This window comes from Cutaneotrichosporon oleaginosum (genome assembly GCF_008065305.1).
Source record: "Cutaneotrichosporon oleaginosum strain ATCC 20508 chromosome Unknown ATCC20508_contig04, whole genome shotgun sequence".
Lineage (NCBI taxonomy): Eukaryota > Fungi > Basidiomycota > Tremellomycetes > Trichosporonales > Trichosporonaceae > Cutaneotrichosporon > Cutaneotrichosporon oleaginosum.
Genome location: NW_027072173.1, coordinates 1244527 through 1260329, shown reverse-complemented (window position 1 = coordinate 1260329; position 15803 = coordinate 1244527). Strand labels below are relative to the sequence as shown.

General features: G+C 60.4%; 5 protein-coding genes across 5 annotated transcripts; 2 read left to right on the top strand and 3 right to left on the bottom strand.

Moving 5' to 3' along the window:
* Positions 1 to 2614: 2614 nt before the first annotated feature.
* COLE_04946 (uncharacterized protein) lies at positions 2615 to 3846 on the top strand (the record flags this gene model as incomplete). The annotated part of the gene is made up of 4 exons (XM_018424256.2): positions 2615 to 2776; positions 2832 to 2845; positions 3073 to 3348; positions 3486 to 3846. 4 exons carry the CDS (start codon positions 2615 to 2617, stop codon positions 3844 to 3846), a joined length of 813 nt encoding a protein of 270 aa, XP_018276055.1.
* A 356-nt stretch (positions 3847 to 4202) lies between these two features.
* COLE_04945 (uncharacterized protein) lies at positions 4203 to 5079 on the bottom strand (the record flags this gene model as incomplete). Its single annotated transcript, XM_018424255.2, has 3 exons — positions 4203 to 4430; positions 4583 to 4761; positions 4911 to 5079. 3 exons carry the CDS (start codon positions 5077 to 5079, stop codon positions 4203 to 4205), a joined length of 576 nt encoding a protein of 191 aa, XP_018276054.1.
* A 400-nt stretch (positions 5080 to 5479) lies between these two features.
* Positions 5480 to 8364, bottom strand: COLE_04944 (uncharacterized protein; the record flags this gene model as incomplete). Its single annotated transcript, XM_018425568.1, has 7 exons — positions 5480 to 5686; positions 5720 to 7321; positions 7357 to 7455; positions 7498 to 7557; positions 7603 to 7751; positions 7789 to 7918; positions 8101 to 8364. The coding sequence occupies 7 exons, from the start codon at positions 8362 to 8364 to the stop codon at positions 5480 to 5482; spliced, it is 2511 nt and encodes an 836-aa protein (XP_018276053.1).
* Positions 8365 to 10262: 1898 nt separating this feature from the next.
* On the top strand, positions 10263 to 12554 carry COLE_04943 (uncharacterized protein; the record flags this gene model as incomplete). Its single annotated transcript, XM_018425567.1, has 3 exons — positions 10263 to 10379; positions 10417 to 10668; positions 10959 to 12554. The coding sequence occupies 3 exons, from the start codon at positions 10263 to 10265 to the stop codon at positions 12552 to 12554; spliced, it is 1965 nt and encodes a 654-aa protein (XP_018276052.1).
* Positions 12555 to 12930: 376 nt separating this feature from the next.
* On the bottom strand, positions 12931 to 14388 carry COLE_04942 (uncharacterized protein; the record flags this gene model as incomplete). Its single annotated transcript, XM_018419797.2, has 4 exons — positions 12931 to 14008; positions 14043 to 14200; positions 14235 to 14299; positions 14334 to 14388. 4 exons carry the CDS (start codon positions 14386 to 14388, stop codon positions 12931 to 12933), a joined length of 1356 nt encoding a protein of 451 aa, XP_018276051.1.
* Between the last annotated feature and the right edge of the window lie 1415 nt (positions 14389 to 15803).

Genomic DNA, 15803 nt, shown 5'->3' with positions numbered 1-15803 from the left:
ACGTTCGGCGCAGATTGGGGGACGATCTCGGACATTAGACTTTTAGGTGCGTGCACAACCTTGCGGGGCGCCTTCCGCGGTTTCGGTTGTTTTCAGAGTTTGCCAACCCTGCGATTCTGGCGCCACGGATCGTCGGCGGCGGCGTTAAATGCGGCGCTGGGCGCGCTTGGCGGCGACGCCGGCCGCGCGGCTTCGGAGGAGCCAGGGCCATGCGCTTTGGCGCACGGCTGCACGCCGCGGCGTGAGCTTGTGCTCCACGATCCTTCGATCCCTCATCTGTATCCATGCGGGCCACGTGCGTCGGCGCAGCGACGGCAGGTGGCTGACGCCGAGCTCCGTGATACGCTGGCGGCTCCGAAACGAGCAGGCGCGAGCGCCGCCGGGCCGATTCTTCGAGACAAGGCGAGACTGAAACAAGACGGCGTGCAACCAGTATCCAGGCGCGACACGTGCTGTGGCTTAATCCGACGCCGCTGATACGTCGGCGTCGCGAGCTCGACACGAGCCTATGTCGTCGGGTCTCGTGACGCCGAGGGGGCGGCTCGGAGTGCCGTGGCTGAACTGATTCTCTCCGGCATGCGCCCTCGACAACGGAGGTGGCTCGCGGTGAGGCGCACGTGATACGTGCTCACGCCGACACACGCCGATATCGAGACGGGGTCAGGTGTTGGCGAGAGCACAAGTGCACACCTTCGGCCTGGGCTTCAGTCGTCACTGTTGTGCAAGAATTGGAGCCAGCATGGGCGCCCGTGGGGAGGCGGCCTACAGATGATGATAACGAGAGCCTGCATCACCGTCGCGTTTTGCTTGGTGGGGGTGCAAATCGGATCGGCTCGTGACGGCAATCACCACGCTGACTAGCTCCGAGGTCAAGACTCGCCTACTCGGCTTCAATCATGTTTAGCTAGTTAGCGAGACAGACGCGTCAGAGGCGTCAGAAGGTAAGCTCGTCCTAGCTCGGGCATCGAGGTCTACACAACGGCAAATAACGGCATCCAGTGCTCCACGCAGACCACAATCATGTTCCGCATGTCTGCGTGCATGTTCCGCAGTGTATGCAGCCCGAAATCTGGATTTCTAACCCCTGGGCATTCATGCAAGTTTGACTCCCGGTGGTGGCGATCAGCAAGCTTCAAAACCGAGCTTAATGCCGCGAATATCCGTATTCCCAGACGACAAAGCGCGTATAACGACTTGGCGAGATAGACGGGCGGCGCAGGTGCGGTCTCCGATGTACACGGATCGCAGAGATAAGTATCTCGTGGCGTCAAAGTTGATGGAGCGGGGGTGGCGTCACGGATATCAATGCCGAATCCGATCGACGTTGTCTGGACTCGACGATTATCAGTCTGTGATAGCTGGGCATCGAGCCACGAGCCGGCGGCCGGTACGGTACATCAACGGCATGCGCCGCCGTCCTCTCCGCCTTGCGAGATGCAGACGGCTGATGAAGATATGGCAGCTGACACATCGGAGCGCCACACTCATGGCGTTGAAGATGAGCTTGAGTGTAGCGAGACTTGTGCTTGCAGCTCTTTGTCAGAATATCATGTGAGACCAAGTGAAGTTGTCAGCGGCAGATTAGAGTCGTGCGTGCACTTGGAAGCGATGTTTGCGGGGAAGAATCAGTCGACAGGCTCGAGTTCGCCTCAGTTGCATCACATCACTGGTGTGTCAATGTCAGCAAGCTGAATCTGATACCGTCTTCCGAGGAGGTGGAGAGTTGGCACATCTCCGTTGCTCCGATCCCATGCAGCCCACCGCCCCGAAGCGCGTGGGCTGCATGGGCCGTTTGCGCAGAGCTCAAAAGAACGACATCTCCATTGCAGAATGTAGGCTCCAAGCTCGCAAGGTGCTAGTTGTCATGGCTGGGCCCGTCCAGACTCCAGAAAATCACAATGGCGACTTGGAGGAAGCGCTACTCGAAGACCGGAGATTATGGTCAGTCGTCTCCGCAACATTTGCTCTGAGCACGGCCTGCAGAGTCCGTACGTCTTCGCCGCGCTCGGGCGCTTGCGTAAGCTGGGACTGCTGCTTCACGCCATCACAACACCTGTGCTCAGCCACATGGTTAGTCATTGATCACTCGGCGCATACAGCGGCGTATTGGCATCCGTCCCGATTGGTGGAGTGTCATCAACAGATGAGCAGTTGACCCGCATATGCCAAGACGGGCAGTTGAGCGTGCGACCGCCGCGCTTGTCGGAAGCCAGCCCACGAACACGACCGGTGGCCTCCACCGGGCCTCCACCGGAGCAACGAGCTGACTCCGCTCCGTTCCGGGTCAGCCCGCCCGCGTTACGGCCACCGCCCCACCGGCTACTCAAAATCCTCCTGCGTCAATGTTGACATCTCTCTCCCTCTCTTGGATCACTGCAGCCAAGCTTCCGATTACCCATCCGCCTCCCCACCTCCCTCCCACCTCTCCATCCACGACCCTCTCTCCCCATCGTTCACATCGCGCACACTGCATCGCGCACACGATCGGTGCAACCTACACTCTCTTCCTCCACCTCCACCCCGGCGGCGCATCGCATCTCATCGTCATCAGCCACTGGCCCCTCGAATCTTACCGCGCCCGCTTTTCTTCCCCACTCCTCCCACATACCCCACCATGGTCGCGTCATCAGACAAGACCGATGTCGAGCTTGCTGCTCCTAAGGCGCCCCGCGGCCCATGGGCGTATCTCAATGGCATTGTTGACAGCAAGAAGTCCAATCCCATCTCGCTGTACGCCTGCTTCTTGACCGGCTACACGAGTGCTCTCAGTTTCTCAGTAAGTTCAGAGCCGTAGAAGAGACCAATGCGATGGGATGTTTGGTTGACCCCAGGCTTGCTTCATCTGGTACGTGACTTAGGCGCCGGATGACGCCATCTCACCACCTTCGGTGTCGCCTCCACCGTGATTTTGGACTGTGGCGGTAGTGTCGCGTCTTGTTGCCCTTCTCAGACTCGACTTTTTCGCGGTTATGAGATACGCACGCGAAGAGACGGTGACACGAGCACCACACGCCAATACCTATGCTCCATTCTTCGGCTGCTCGCGTGACGCAAGTCCGTCGCTGACCCCAGGTGTGGCTTCCAGACCGGTAACGTCGCCCAGCTTGGCATTGCCGTCGCCCGTACCTTCGACCCAATCGGTGAACGGACATACCACTTTGACAAGCCCGATCAGCAGGCTCTCACCTCGGTCCTCGCCTTCCTCATCGGCACGACGCTTGGCCGCATCGGCGACCGCATCGGCGCCAAGAAGCGCACCTGGCTCGTGCTCGCGACCTTCATTCAATGCCTCTGCTGCCTCGCCGCCGCGCTCGCCGCTCACTACTCGGGTGAGGGGGCCTATGCCCAGTGAGTACTCTGAGTGGAGAAGTGTGGAGGTGGGCCGATGAGTACGGAACTGCCCACCAGCGACCCGAGTCGTCCTGCGGCTCTCCCAGCCTGCCATCCCATCTCCTTTTGTCCCGCTGCGCTCGCGCTGACCCAAGAAACCGCTGGGGCCCATCTTGGGCGACACCGCTGGGCATGGTCTGCCTCGCGTTCCTCTCCGCCTCCCTGGGCCTGCAGGGTATTATGGGCAAGCGCATCGGCTCGCCGATGAACACGACCGTCGTGCTCACGACCACCTGGGTCGAGATCTTCAACGACCCCCTGCTCCTGAGCTTCAAGAAGCAGACGGGGCGCGACGTTCGCATCGGTGGCGTGCTGTCGCTGCTGTTTGGGGCGTTCGTCAGCCGAGCGCTCACGAACGCGTGCGGTGGCGCAGCAGGCGCGATCGGCTGCCTCTGCGCGTTCCGCATGGTCCAACTCGTGTGGTGGATCTTCCTTCCATCGCCTCCCGAGGCTTAAGCGACATGGACGGGGATAGCTGGGCGGCCGGCGTGTGGACAGTATGAGTACGATAGAGGGGACATAGATTTGATCTAGAGTGCTAGATCGGACTTCTTGTTGTTGGAACCAGCATTTATAGACATGCATCAGCATTGCAAGTGGAGGGCAGGGGCCTGCGACATGTGTGGCGGGCAAGCTGAGAACAAGGCATGAAGTCGAGCGGCAGACCTTACGGCCGCCAATGCTGCAATGCTGACTGCATATAGGTTGGCCACCCAGCTCCCCTCCCTCTCACACTTAAATCATGGACTTGCTCACTTCTCTGCGCGACATACCAGCTGCCTCCGCTCCTCAGCCATACATGCATACAATATCTACACCTTGAGCTGCCCCGCCTTGTCCGCGACCTCATCGACCGCCTCGGCCTGCTCGTCGCGGGACGGCACCTCGTCGTCCGTCACCTCCCCGGCGGAGACACGCACCTCGTCGTCGTCGCCCTCGATCTTCCACACATATCCCTCGATCCATCCCGCGACCTCCTCCTTCCCCTCGCCGGCGAAGACGGCCTCGGCGAACGCGTCGCGCTTCGCGGCGTTCGTTTCCTGCCGTCAGCGCTTCCCAGATGAGAATGGGAGAGGAGAAGAGAGGTGGGAGTAGAGGAGAGACGAGAGGGAGAGAGGGGGAGGGGGGAGAGGCGGAAGGAGGAATAGGAGGAGCGGGGAAAGAAGGAGGAGGATGAAAGGCAAAAACACACCTTCAACACCTGGATGCCGCCGCCGCTCGCCTCGGGCACCTCCACGAGCGCTTGTACCGCCGCGACGTGGTTGTTGAGCACAGCCCAGTGGACGGCAGGCGAGCCCGCCTCGTTCTTCGCGGCGATGAGGGCCGGGAGGGCGGAGGCGGGGACATTGGAGAGGATGAGGTTGAGGACGTCTGGTGTCAGCGTATGCACCGGATATCGTTGGCTCTCGCAGAGCTTCAGCTAGCTCGCACAGCCGAGGGAGTGGAGGTGAACGGTGGTGCAGAGGCAATTCCCTCAGCTCGGGCCGGTGCTGGCTGTCCTCCCAGCGACCCGCACTCACCGACATGCCCGTTCCCGCAGGCCATGTGCAGCGCCGAGTTACCGCGGTCGTCCCGCGCAGCCGCGACTGCTTCCCAGCCGTGCGCGTCCGCGAACGCCTGTACGTCCTCGAGGTCGCCGTAGCGCGCGCTCAGCACCAGGTCTTCGAGCTCGTCCGGTGTTGGTGCCATGTTGTGGTGAGATGGGTTGAAATGTCAGGCCGAGCGAAAATATCTGCTGGGTGCTGGGTGGCAACTGTGCGTCAGGTCACGTGGTCTAATGGCCCGGTTGAGGTTCGCTTTCGCCCTCGCGACCTTGCACCTAATAAGCGACTCCGTCCACCGCCGCGCCGACTTGAATATAAATGCATTCCGACAGGGACGATGAGAGTGTGATGGGACTTGCTACGAGAATACAGGGTGCAGGGTGATGGGAAGATGGAAAACGGGCGTAGAATGGCAAGAAGGAAACGAACAGGCGGAAGGGCAAGCGAGAATTATACAATGCAGGTATGCGTAGTGTGGTGCTGGAGCTGTGAGGCATGATGCAGGAGTGACAGTCGTAACGTCAACATCGTCGTAACGTCGACATCTAGCGGATGAGGAATGAGCCGAGGCACTGCACCGCGGAGATGAGTGCGACAGTGTAGAAAGCTCTGGGGTAGCCGGCGGGGTTGCCACCGATCGCTGAACTCCAGATGGCGCCGCCGAGGGCGGGGCCAAAGAATCGCGCCATGGACACGGTCGACTGTGCTAGGCCGTTCGCCAGCCCGACAAGGTGGGGCGGCGTCATGGCGTTCTACTGTCAGCTCGAATTCCTGCACAAACTCACGATTAGAATCATGATCGCCGTGTATGCAAAAGTACCTCCGCAGTAGCGGAGCGCCGAGATCAGTGACATGGACGTCATGGTGATGAAGTTGCCCGGGCTCGTGGGTGACGCGATTGGGTGGAGAAGCGGCACCAGAAGGTATCCTGGAACGTAGAGCAGACATCCGAGACGGAACATCTGGAGCATGGAGAAGCGTCCCAGAGGCGGGCCGAGGCGCGGGAAGAGGTAGAACTGGTAGATAAGCTGGCCGACGCACATAATGGCGACGAAGACCGAGTAATTAGCTGGCGTGACACCAACACCACCGCTCTTGTAAGGAGTGATGATGAAGGAGAGGAAGATCTGTCCATGCGCCGAGTCGTGGCACGCCAGCAGGCCGTACTGGGCAATGACCAGAAGCGGAAGAAGCTTCCATCTCGATGCCGGCTTCTCAGCAACTTGCGTCGAAGAACTCGACGACGCCGTCGGAGACTGCTGCTGCTCATGAATAGCAGTAAGGGCGGGAACGCCGATGCGGCGCACGGTGCCAGTGGGTGAGAACAGGTCTGTCCCGTCCTCAGCAGACTCGTCGTAAGGCGTGATGCCGGGAGTGGATGAGAGACCCGTGTTGGAGAAAATGGCCGGAACAACGTTGGACGAGCCGCTGTGACGGCGAGACGACACACCGGATGGTCGACGGAAGCCAGCAGTTGTACTGGCTGTGCTAAACACGCGAGGCCTACCGTAGCGAAGCGACGCGGTGCGGGTGCGCGAGAAAGTGCCACGCGAGGGCGAGCCGAGCTGTGTCACAGGGGATGAAAAGCCCGACTGCAGGTTGTCCTCCGTGTCGGCAACAGACGACTCAGCGTCATCGAGATCCACCAAGTTGTTGTCCCGAGTATCATCGTCCTCATCCATGATATCCTCATCGTACTCATCATCGTCGTCGAACACAGCCGTGTCCTGGGCCACAGCGGCCGAAAGCCACAGGTCGTTGATGTTGAATGTGTTGTCTTCGTTGGCTAGCAGCAGCTTGGTAGCAAAGCTGACGTTCCGGTCCGCATCCTCAGCTCCCACTGAGCCACGGCCCTGCGCTGCTGAGAGCCTGCGTGCAGCCTCGATGGCGCGACGAGCAGCAAGAGTAGGGTGCTTGGAACGAATACCACCGTAACCGTATGCTGTGCCAATGCTTGCAATGCTTTCGTGGCGGGGCACTGTGCGCGGAACTGACTGGCCGTACTGCGGCACATGCGAGGTCGAATAGCCCGGAGTTTGTCCGTAAACCGAGCCACCGAAGGGAGTACCCTCATGCGCGGTGGGAGACAGGAGACCACCCGGATTGTTGATGCGCAATGCCTGAGACGAAGGTGGCCGAGCCGGACCTGGGGTCTCGCCGCGAGGGGGGGCGAGCGGCTCGTCCTTCTCCACTTCGAGCTGGATACGCTGGCCACCACGCACACCTCCGTCCCACGACAGAAAGCATGCGAGAACAGCTCCGATGAACATGATCGAGCCGCCCAGCAGCGTAGGCAAAAAGTAGGGCAGACGCTTGAATATGGCGATGCGTCCGAAGAAGGTGTTGGGCCAGTTGACAGCGGGGCTCTCAAACATGCCACCGATAACCTGTTGTCAGTTCGCTTAGGTGTGCGCATATTCACTGGTCCGACCACTCCACCAAGACCCCAGGAGAATCCGAGCATTGCGTATGCTCTAGTCGCATTCGTATCGTCCGTCAGGTCACGGATCGATCCTCGGAACTGGAGGAGTAAGCGTCGACACACCCCATGTGCTCGACCTACCACTCCGATAGCGCCTCCAAAGATGCCTTGAATAAGACGCACGCAGATAGCCTCCGGAAGCTACTGTCAGTGGGTGCGCCCAATGGCGTCATGTGTGTCACTCACAGACTGCGATGTGCCGAACATGAGTAGGGCAATGCCATTGCCGAGCATGCTCGCTACGAGGACAGCACGACGACCATGTCGGTCGGCAATGCTGCTCCATAGCAGCGAAGTGAAGAACTGCGTGATGTAGAAGACGGAGACGAGGTTGCCTTCGGGTCAGCGTGGTGGCAATGTCAGATTGCTCACCAGTCCAGAGACCGACAGTTGCTTCCAGATCGTCCTCCCGAGAGTGACCTTTGGCAAGAAAGAACTTTTCGACCATGTTTAGCATGAACGGCTGGGACAAGTTCGCCGAGAGAAGCTCTGAGAGCATGGCCTACATTGTCAGCGAATTGATGCAGCTGTTGATGGATGCTGAATCCCGGCCGGACATATAACGTGTAGCACCCTGGGTGACAAACAGCCAGTCACGGTGTACACATTCAACTGGCGGAAGAACAGACCCGAGTAGTGTCACGCCGAGATTTGTTGCGCGCAAACGATGAGATGCTAACTCACAATGCACAGAACGACCATGGGCAAGACGGGGAGAGGCGTCGAGTATGCTGGGCGGATGCCCGGTACCAGTGACGGCAGCTTGATGTCCTCATCTTCAAAGTGGTGGTGACTAGAGCGGCTGGCGGCGCGGCTGCGACGGTGCGTCTCGCGGAAAGTTGAGAAGCTGGGTCTAACTGAGCTTACGCGACGGGTGTGGTGGACGGGGGTGGCGAGTGCGTCGGCAGCGGCGTGGGCGCCAGCGCCCGACGCCGATGTGGAGGTCATCGGGTTGATTCGACCCGATGCAATGCCGAGGGCGGTTCGCTGGCCCCTAGCAGGTGTGGAAGAGGTTCGGCGAGAGGGCGAAGGAGATGGCGAAGGGGAGTGGGACGGAGTGGCGTCGGGGACTTCGAGAAGGGGACTGAGGGTGGATGACGGTTCGGGAGGCTGTGCTCTAGGAGGCGTATCTAGGCCGCCTTGATATGAGGGCAGCATGATGAATAGCCGTGCACGGGAGAGGTCGAGAAAGAGCCGAGACAGAGAGCAGAGAGGGTGAGAGATCGAGAGAGGATGAAAGAGGGAGATGTGGGAGATAGGAGATAGCAAATGGAGTGAGCGGTGGGTGGAGAGACGTGTTTGTTGTTGCCAGGGAAGGTTACGTGGGATTATTCCCGCACTTGGCGGCACGGGTGTGGAACCGACGCGGCTACTCCCCTTCGCACAGTTGCGAGAGTTTCCGCTTTCTTTTCTAGTCGTCTCTCTCAACGACGCCGCATGTGACAGCGTTGTACGGCGGCGGGATATCGAGTGACTTTAACTCATAAGCTTGTGGCCAACCACAGAAGTCTCGCGCCGAGGGAAGTCGCGCACGAGTACTAGTGGAGCAGGATAGCGGGGAATGTGAAGATGTGATGGTGTGATGGGCTTGATAGGCGTTGTGATCGATGTGAATGGTCTTCAGCGACGGGTGATGATCTCGTGCACGGCTTGCGCTCTTTCCAACAGCTCATCTTGACGCAGCACCCCTCTCAATCTCTCCATCACGACCGCGGTCATCCACTAAATCTCTCTCTCGTGTTGACATAGACTGGCTGTCACCCGCTGTGCTTCGACTTGGGCAGTCATGCTAGATCTCCCAGCCACCAAGTGTGCCTGAAGCTGCCCACTACTCAACGCGTCCGAACGGTGGCGTCGAGGCGTCGTGGCGTAGCTAGGGGATGGCGGTTGGGAGTGGAGTGATGGGAGATGGTGAGAAAGGACAATTGACGAGGAAGGAGTGATGAACTGCTTCGTTGCAGCCGGCTGGCTCGCTGGCTCTTGATAGAGTAGATTTACCCCAGGCCCCAGGTCGAGCTGGTCGACGGTGAGCAGTCACCCCCCTCCATCTCTTCATCTGATCATCCGTCTCTGGCCTTCAGTGTATCCTCTTGTAACTTCTTGATCTCTTGATTCGGTCTACTGCTCAGGAATCGGCCAGCAGCAAGCTAACTCCTCGCCGACGGCTGACGGACGAGTCCGACGGCGAGGCGCCAGCCACAGTGATTTGCTCGATTCTCAAGAAGCAGCCTATCGATCAATCAACTGTGTCTGCATCGCAACCTCATTCTTCGCCGTCCCTCTTAGTTGGCTACTTTACTCAACATTTCAACTACCATCATCCGCTCTCGGCTGCTCGGGTTTGTTTACAGCTCCGTCCTCACCCATCAGACGTCTCGAGTCTCGCCACCCACTCACTCTAATCTCACTCTGACGTCATCGCGACCTGTCATCAACCCGGGCAACCTGCAAAAGTTGAACGTGTGTGGTCGCGCGACCAACATCTTCATTCCTCCCCACCTGTCCTCGACGTGCGTCGTTTCTTCCGAGGCGCCCGCAGCTCCTACGCCCCGTCGTGGTCTCGTGACCTCTACCGTACACACGCTCCACGCCATCGTCGGACGACCTTGCACACACGCCCCCGGACCAGCATCGCGACGCTCGCACAGGCACCCACGTTCGTTGACATTCCGGGCGCCGAAGCCGGTCCGCAACAACAATATCCGACATCGACCCACCACAGGCCACGCACCCCCTCCACTTCGTCACGTCGACCCTTGGGCCGCCTGATCTCGGGTCCTCAAGTTTATTTTGACCTTTCATCCTCAACTTTCATCTGTCTTTCGTCGCAAACAGTCTGATCGACCATGGCAGTCCGGAGACGGACACGTGCGCCCCCAGCTCCTCTCCGATGGGAGGAGACGACCTCCATCGTCGACAAGTACTGGGGCGAAATGACGTCCGAGGCTATTCGCGAGCGCGTCGTGAGTATCGTCGCCAGCGGTACGGCTGACAACTTAGCTCGAAGCTGCCCCGCGCAATCCGCTACACACACATCGTGTCTTCAGGAAGCTCTACATTGCCTTCTTCTTCCTTTTTGGCTTCTTCGTCCTTGTCCCACTTTGGTTCCTATGGTACTGGCCCCGATTTACGCGCCCTAGACGATCCTGGACCGCCCAACGCTGCGTCCGAGTGGCGTGGAGTCGCCGCATTTGCGCAATCGTCGCCCGCTGTGAAATCGATTGGCTCGGAAGGGACCTGAGCGTGCAGCTGGTAAGTCCTCATCTCCTCGGTTCGCAGTAAGCGGTAGTGGGAGACGGGAGAGTGAAGCTCTCAGCTCATCGGTGGCTTGAGCGCGCGGCGCGTGCTGCAGAAACGGTCGATGGTGACCGCGTCCGTGGTGCGTTAGGCGCCGAGGAATGCTCTGTCGGTTTCTGATGGCCGGGTTCGAATGGCCGCCCGCCAAGCTTGCGGGGTATACGAACCATGGTGGCGCCTGAGCTCGGTCCGTGCGGCGCCCTGCCCGGAGCTGCGGTGAGCACCAACTATGGCTGACGCAATAGGATCCCTCGAGGCTCGTCCACTCGCACCCAGTCACCCTCGGCGTCCCGCCAGACTCGTGGCTGATTGGTTATGCCGCAGACATGATGGAGCAGTTGCACGCGACCCGCGGCAAGTGGCACCCCGACATGGTCCACAGACGGTCCTCGGCCTGGAGTAGATGGAACCCCGCACCTGCGCCGCACGGCTTCGCCCCGGTGTCGGCCTTTTGGTACTCCGGGCCGAAAGCCAGCAGGAAGAGCAAGCCCCTTCCTCGTCAGAGAGGCGAACCGGTGCTTCTGGCCTTCCACGGCGGCGGCTACATCTGCGGCTCTGCTGCGGAGACGGACGCCACATCGCTCATCTACCGGAACCTAGTGCAATACACTGCCGTCAAGCACGTCCTGAGCGTCGACTATCGTTTGGCCAACAAGTCCCCCTGGCCTCTTCCCCTGCTAGACGCCATCGCGGCATACTACCACCTTGTGGCAGTTGAAGGCATTGACGAGCGCGACATTCTCATTGGCGGGGATAGCGCAGGCGGGCACCTCGCGCTGGCGACGATGCGCTGGATCCGCGACGCTGGTCCGCAACTGGGCCTGCGCGGGCCCCGTGCTCTGATCCTCTTTTCACCCTGGTGCGATATCGGGTTCACCCACGTTTGGGGTGACAAGCTCATGAAGCACAACCAAAGCACGGACATCATCCACGACAGCTTCGGACCCTTTGCCTCGGGCTTGCTCACACGCGCCATGCCGCCCGGCTGCATCCACAAGGACGTGTACCTCTCTCCAGCCTCGCGCCTCATCGCTCCGACGGCAGGCACGTTCGCCGGCTTCCCGCCCATGTTCATTACGTACGGCGAGGTCGAACGCATCTCGCTCGAGATCACCGACTTGTTCCGCCGCGTCCAGCTTTCGCGCAGGACCATGCCCGCGGTGATCCCAGACGAGCTGTATCAAGCACCTGACGCAGTACACGACTTCATGATATTCCCCTGGTTTGCCGACGAGACCGCCGGCGTGCTCGAGCGTCTCGACGAGTGGCTCCGCGAGCTCTTGTCTCGCGACGACACCGAGGACGACGCGGTCAGCCTCAACCTCGGCCCGCACGGCGAGCTCCAGCCCCTTGCCATGATCTCGCCCGCTACCGAGCTGCCCCCGCCCCTCGCCCCGCTCACGGGCATGCGGCCTACTGCGGCGCAGTCGTCGCGCCCCTCACCTCACGTCAGTCCGTTTTCGCCTTTCTCGCCTCTCTCCCCGCTCCAGTCGCCCTACGTCCACGCCCTGTCTCCAGAGGAGAAGCAGCGCCGGCAGGAGAAGCGCGCCGCGCTCAGAGCCGCAAAGAGCCCCAGAATGGTGCCGGTGCGCGACACGCCGCGCCTCATGTACGCCGACATGCGCCACGAAGGCCTTCACTACTTGGACATTCCGCACCTCGATCTGGGCGGCAGCGGTGGATCTGGTGTGCCCATCGGCACCGCCGCCCTCGAGGAGGACGAGCTTCGGCTTGAGGCCGAAAAGGACGACAGCGAGACGTCCAGAGAAAGCGACAGCGCGTCGCGTCCGCCTTCGCGTCGCGCCAAGTCGACTCCCTCGCACCCCCGCTCTAAGATGTAGTCACGCAACCAAAGAACACACTGTAGTATACTGTACATATGCATGGCATCATCAACGCTGCATCGTCTGGACGCAGCTCGAGGTTCGTACAAGCTCAACCTCGCTCAACTTAATGAACCCAGCACGACGTTCTCAAAAAGACGCTCCTAGTGGCCATTGGTCTGCCCGTGTCCGTTGGTGTGGCTGTGGCCGTTGACGTCCGGCGCACCAAGTTTGCCGTCGCGACGCTTCGCCTCGCGGTCAGCCTCGCGCCGCTCAATCTCATCGTCAAGCTCAAGCGCTCTGGCCCACAGCGCTTGCGTGAGCTCCGCCTGGTGGTGAGAGAGGGCGAGAAGGCTGATGTTAGCATTCACGTGACGTGCCTCTCAGGCTAAACCTACCGAGCAATCTTCATGCGACGCTTAAGACGGCCCTCGGCGTCGTCGGTACCGCGACCTGCGCGGCGCTCCTCGACGAAGCGGTCCTGCACGGAAGAGGCGACCGATTCCGGGATGGTGAGTGCTGCAGCGTGTGCCGCGCCTCCATGCTCGGCCAGGTATTGCCTGAAGGTGGTGAGTTGCTCCTCGCTAACTGCTTCAACTGAGTCGGCCAGGGAGACAGGAAGAACTGCGTCACAGGGAAGTAGAGACTTGCCCTCCCCGCTGATCACTGCGCGCAGGGCACACTCAATCCGCACCCCGTCCATGTAAGGGTACTCGTAGTTGACGGTCTGGTGCTCAACCGCGTCCTTCAGCGCCTGAAGATTTCGCAGAGCAACTTCGTTGAGGGCACCGCCGGCACCCAGCCCATCCTCGTCGACGAGGAGAAGCGTGCCCGGAGCCAACTGGAGCAGACCAGGAGAGAGGGACGCGCCATCACTCTTCGGTCGGAATCGCTCAGCGTGCAGCAGGGGTAGGGTAAGATGGAGGTTAACTGCGGAGGGGGAGAGTGCTGCCAGGCGAGGGTGGAGCGTGTCGGAAGAGGGGCGTGGGCGCACTAGGTTGAGCGCAAACGTGCCCAATGGGGGGTGACCCGTTGGCCTGACGGCGGGGCGCGCAAGGAGTGCGAGGAGGAGCAATTCAGCGGCGTGCTCGTCAGGCGGTGAGAACACGCTTGCGAGGTAAGAAAGAAGATCGGCGCGCGCGGTCGATGCCGAGGGCCGAGATGCGCCCTCGATTGGAGAGACGGTAAGAGCGTGAATTGCCGGTGCGAGGGAAGGCTCGTCCTCATCGTCGTCGAGCGATGTTGGCATCGGTGCTGCGGACACCAATCCCACTACATCGTACGAGGAAGCTGGAGAGGGTGAGAAGTCTTCGTACACCTTCAGAAGGGCGCCGGTGTAGTCTGTCCCCTTTACGGTTGGGTGCTTGTCCTTCACTACCGCGTGCGATGCTTCCAAGGAGAGGCCTGCAAATGCCGCCGAAATGTCGGAGATGCTAGAAGCATGCTTCGCCCACTCTTGTTCTCCTGGAATTCTGTAGTTAGTTCACTGACGCGACAGCACCTCACTCAACAGCCCATCCGACCCAGCGCTCACGCAACTGGCTCCAGTCGCTGGCGTCGGCGCCAGGAGGAAGGTATACCTCTGCTGGGTAGCCGGTGTCTTGCAAGAGGGCACGAAAGCGGACAACGCTGAGTGGACGAGATTCCTTGCTAAATGGGGGGATCTGCGTCAGTTGTATCGCTTCAAGAACAGCTTACGATCTCGGGGCGCTCGAGTGCGTCATGTACATGTGCGAGGAGGGCGGCCTTCTGGTCAGGCGTCACTGCCGTCAGTTCCTGTCATAAAACACAGCTCACCCTCTCCGTCCGTCTCTCGGATGGCTATCCTAACAATCTCGTCAGCTGGGAGCATCTTGGTGATATATGCGGAAGAGTGATGGCAGTGGACGACGAACATTACCAACGCGTCCTTGATCCAGACGCGTCGAGACCGACATTATGCTTCCGCTTCACAGTGGAAGACCACGTGGATGGCGATGATTTGGTCCCGCGCCAGCACGTCAGTCCCACCAGCGACAACCAACTCTTGAGCTCCTCCACAGCCATCGCTACATCTACATTGCCCAACATGGTGAGCTGTTGCGCACTGCTTGAGCTGACAGCAGGCCGCCGCCCAAGTCTCCAAGGCCATCCCGGTCGAGACGCAGCATGAGGACATGATTGTGCGCCGTCCAAGCTAGCTCTACTGACGCTAGCATGACGCCCAGCTTGACTACTATGGCAAGCGGCTGGCGACGGCATCCTCAGACAAGACAATTCGCATTTTCAACACCGTCAAGGGCGAGGCGAAGGGCGAGCCCGTGGTGCTGAAGGGGTACGGCTCTGCATCGAGGCTGAAGCTGACTTAAGACACACCGCTCCCGTCTGGCAGGTGTCCTGGGCACACCCGTCCTTCGGGTCGATCCTTGCGTCGTGCTCGTACGATGGACGCGTGTTTATCTGGAAGGAGGTTGGCCAGGGTGCGGGCAAGAGCAGTGGCGGCGAGGTGCAGGACGGTTGGGAGCGGATTAAGGAGCACACACTCCACTCAGCGAGCGTGAACTCGATTGCGTGGGCGCCGTACGACCTCGGACCGATTCTGGCGTGCGCTAGCTCGGACGGCAAGATCTCCGTTCTGACTTTCCAGAGTGCGTCTCAGATGGCCCCTGTCTGACTTCGTCGTAACTAACGGCAGACGACGGCTCCACCGATGCTGTTATCTTCAACGCTCACGGCTCCGGCGCCAACGCGGTGTCCTGGGCACCCTCTGTTCTTGCCACTCCCTCCGTGCCCAAGCCGGGGCAGCCACAGCAGGCTGTAACTTCTGCCAAGCGCTTCGTCTCTGGCGGGAGCGACAACGCCATCCGCATCTGGGGCTTCGACGAGGCCGCCAAGAAGTGGGTCGAGGAGGAAGAGATTCAGGAGCACGACAACTGGGTGCGCGACGTTGCGTGGGCACCCAACATCGGTCTCCCCGGGATGTACATTGCAAGTGCAAGCGAGGTGCGTGATGTCGAATTCGCAGCTCCAACCTCAAATGCTCTCCCTCTCAGCTTAGCGACGGCTGAGTAACGTTCTGCACAAATGCTAACAACAGGACCGCACAGTCAAGATCCACACGCGCACCTCGCAGGATTCGGCGTGGCAGAGCACGGCACTTCTCCCGGGCGCACCGGCTTCATCCGACCCGCACTTCCCCGCCGCGGTGTGGCGCGTGTCGTGGAGCATTGCAGGCAACATCCTCGCGGTCAGCTGCGGCGACGGCAAGGTGAGCCTGTGGAAGGAGGG